Source organism: Nematostella vectensis, chromosome 11 (genome assembly GCF_932526225.1).
Source record: "Nematostella vectensis chromosome 11, jaNemVect1.1, whole genome shotgun sequence".
NCBI lineage: Eukaryota > Metazoa > Cnidaria > Anthozoa > Actiniaria > Edwardsiidae > Nematostella > Nematostella vectensis.
In genome coordinates, this window is record NC_064044.1 from 11,506,420 (window position 1) to 11,510,236 (window position 3,817).

General features: G+C 38.5%; 1 protein-coding gene across 1 annotated transcript; it reads left to right on the plus strand.

Moving 5' to 3' along the window:
* The first annotated feature begins 785 nt into the window (after window positions 1–785).
* Window positions 786–3,564, plus strand: LOC5504406 (kinetochore protein spc24). Its single transcript, XM_048734490.1, has one exon. The coding sequence runs from the start codon at window positions 853–855 to the stop codon at window positions 1,426–1,428; it is 576 nt and encodes a 191-aa protein (XP_048590447.1). The 5' UTR covers window positions 786–852; the 3' UTR covers window positions 1,429–3,564.
* The last annotated feature ends 253 nt before the right edge of the window (window positions 3,565–3,817 follow it).

The window sequence follows — 3,817 nt, forward strand, 5'->3', positions numbered from 1 at the left end:
CCAGAGAAAACAAAGAGATCATCTGGAATTTCTGTCAACTCAATAAAATTAGCAAAAATGTAAGCTTCAAGGTCAATTCTTTCAAAGTAGGGGATGTAACGATTCCGCCCTTATGAAACCAGTCTAGGACAACACAGATACGTAGCTTGGGAGGTCAGGCTTTAGTTCAAAGATGCCCTTTATAAATATCCTAACAATAGGTAAAATGGCAACGATGATGAGGTGTCACATTGGCGGATCTAGGATTTAGAAAGGGGGGGGAGGGTGACCTTTTTGAAAGTCTGTCGCGATTTTTTCTTCCAGATTTTAAGGAATATATATTTCATGTTACAAATTCTTCTAGAAAACTGATGTTGTCAAAACACATGAGCCCCTGCGCACACTGCCAGTGCTGAAAAACGCAAGACTAGTTCCAGTACCGCGCTGTTAAACCAGCCTTTTTGTTTTGAAATGGCGGCTTTTTACCGGCAAACTGTCACATTTTGGCGAATGCTAAGAAAACTAGACCAAACCTAAGGCTATAATTTTCTTTATGACTCCCTCATTATCACACAAATCTGTCATCTTTTGTACAGTATGGTTTTAATGCTGTACAGTTAGTCAAATCAGCGACTGAAGTCAGCCTTTCGTACCTTTTCTCGAACGATTCAACACTACGATTGTGCTTGTTTTCGCCAGAGCACGCGCATGCGCATAGGTTATTCAGCACTGTCGCGCACACTCATTTTTGCGCCAAAATACCACAGGAGCCCCATTTGATGGAAAACGGCCTATAAGCCTTATAAGGGCAAATAGTTCTCAGCCGCCATTTTCAAAAGTTCGCGCGCACAACAAATTAACAAGGCCTTCACGATGTCCAACCCGAATTTGAATCTTATCAATGAAATAACAACGATTCTTGCGAGTAACGATGATGCTGAAGCAGTCGAAAATGCCGCAGTAGAGTTAAACGAGGTCATTCATTACCGCAAACTCGAGCAAGAAGAAATCTTCAACTCGATTCGACAGTTGACCGCCAAAACTGAATCGGATTCGGAGAAACTGTTAAAGCTAGATGGCACAAGTCAGAACAGGACAATCGGAGAATTGAAGACCGCAACCAAAAAATTGAGCTCAGAAATCAAGGGTATCGAAACAGAAATCAAACTTGTAGAACATGGAATTGGAGAAAGCAAGAAAATGCTTGAAGAGAAACGAAAAGAACAGGAGTCGGAGACGAGTGAGCTGTTGCCCAAGACCAAATACAACTTCAAACTTTACACGAATATCTCTCATATCAGATGGAATTACGAGAGCGAGGATGATCATATTGCTGGTTTTATCGCATGCTTGAAGAATGTGAAACCGTTCGATTTGAACGCCAAGCAAAACTCCGAGTATTTTATTGCGAACTATCTTTGGGATATGATCGAAACAAGCATTGATTGACTGTACTACTCCGTTAATAGACAATAACAGGTTAGTTTTAACATGGATAAAACATTTTACAAAATTACTGAAGGGACAATTTGGTCGTAATTTTTTCTCCCCCCCCCCCTCCCCTAGACATAAAAAGTACATAACGAGTACCCCCCCTTGGCTTGGGGTCCATGTTGAGGCCTGATTAGATCCCCTTTGGAAGTTCTGCTCCTCTACCATTCCTTTGGAATTTCAAGTCCCCCCAAATGACATTGGGTGCCTCACTCTACAAATAGAGTGGTTTTCACAAACCCATGGAACACACTTTTGAGTATATTTATCGCTATAGTACATTAGACTGCTTACTGTCCTTTCTTTTGCAAACATCAGTGAAAATAAGAAAGAAATGTATATCTGTGTTGTATGTGGTCCTAGGTCATCTCTGTCATGCAACAGGAGGGGGGACCTGCCTCTGTGGCAAGCAGAGCAATTAACTATGCATAAACAAACTAATGACCTGGGGTGGTCTCATGTGTGCAACACAAACATACTTTTTCTCTTATTTTAACTGATGTTTACCAAAGGAGAGGCTTTAAGCAGTCTACTTTTACCTTCCATTATTTTTTGTGTGTGTGCTGGCTTGGCTTTGACTATTACAATTTATGTAATGAGCCTTAAATTAAAATTAAAACACTTAAATTAGTAAATTGTAAGAAGATTTTAAACTAGTTGTTTTAACTGTTTTTAGAGGCTATCGAAATATATATTGTATTTTTAAACAAACATTGGCCTTGTGAAATGTAGTGTTTATTTTTTTGCACATGAAAATGAAACATTTGAATAAGCACCAAACTTTTTTTTATTTTGAGCAAAAAATTCTGTCAACATCAATTCAATTTATTAAATGCAGCTCATCAAAGCATTTTGTCTAAAGCAAAAGCATATTACTTGTATTTGATGCCAAATTCTCTAACTTTTGATGGTCTGCAAGGATGACATCTTATACTGCAGCAAACACCTGCACATAAGAACCTAGAGATTAAAACCTGCAGGTTGAAATTTGGCATTTTAAGCACCCTTTTTATCAGCCTGGTGGGAAAGAATAGGTTCTTATTTTAAAGATCACTAGAAACCTTTTTCAAAATTCTGATTTACAGTTGATAATGCACTAGCAATTTGAAATCCCCATCTCCATGGTCCCAAGCAGTTTTGAACAAGAATCTGTCCTGAAGGGGGTGGTGAAATTGATATTTTTTTTTTCTCTTAGAGATGTCCTCACCCTAGGGAAGTAGGAACCTGAGGGTAGTGGCTTATCTTAGATTGCTTGTTGGCTAAAATTTCATGTACTTTACTTGTAAATGTTTGCATCTTAGATTGCTTGTTGGCTAAAATTTCATGTACTGTACTTGTAATGTTTGCATCTTAGATTGCTTGTTGGCTAAAATTTCATGTACTGTACTTGTAATGTTTGCATCTTAGATTGCTTGTTGGCTAAAATTTCATGTACTGTACTTGTAATGTTTGCATCTTAGATTGCTTGTTGGCTAAAATTTCATGTACTTTACTTGTAATGTTTGCATCTTAGATTGCTTGTTGGCTAAAATTTCATGTACTGTACTTGTAATGTTTGCATCTTAGATTGCTTGTTGGCTAAAATTTCATGTACTGTACTTGTAATGTTTGCATCTTGGATTGCTTGTTGGCTAAAATTTCATGTACTGTACTTGTAATGTTTGCACCACAAGGGCTAGGGGCATTTGAGTTTGCAGTTTTGTGGTCGCTTTTTCAGTTTTGTTCAGGATTAAAATCAAATCCCCCACACTTCCCAGGGACCATGGGGGTGGGGGTTTCAAATGACTAGTGGAAAACAAGAAAGAAAGGATACTTTTCATAAATTTTTGGTGCACTGTATGCTGTGGTTAAATACAACATGGGCTTAAATGTTGTGTTTAGAAAACATTCTGACTAGAGACTGTTATAGTTTAGTCTATATAAAAAAATGAGAATGAAATAAGAACCTTGCCTGATTTGTCAAAAGGTAACCCAATTTATAAGAACCTATTCAGCTTGCGATTGTAATTGTACACCCATTTTGTAATATGTTGCTGACACCACCTGTTATTCAGCCTTGTGATGAGAGGCGGTAATAAACTGATGATTGCATAATTGATTGATTGATTGGGGATTGGTGTGTTATGTAGTTTTGAGGTTGGTGTGTCTGTGGCTTGGGGACTGGTGTGTACTGTGGCTTGGAGATTGGTGTGTTCTGTGGTTTGGGGATTGGTGTGTTCTGTGGTTTGGGGACTGGTGTGTTCTGTGGTTTAGGGATTGGTGTGTACTGTGGTTTAGGGATTGGTGTGTTCTGTGGTTTGGGGATTGGTGTGTACTGTGGTTTAGGGATTGGTTTGTTCTGTGGTTT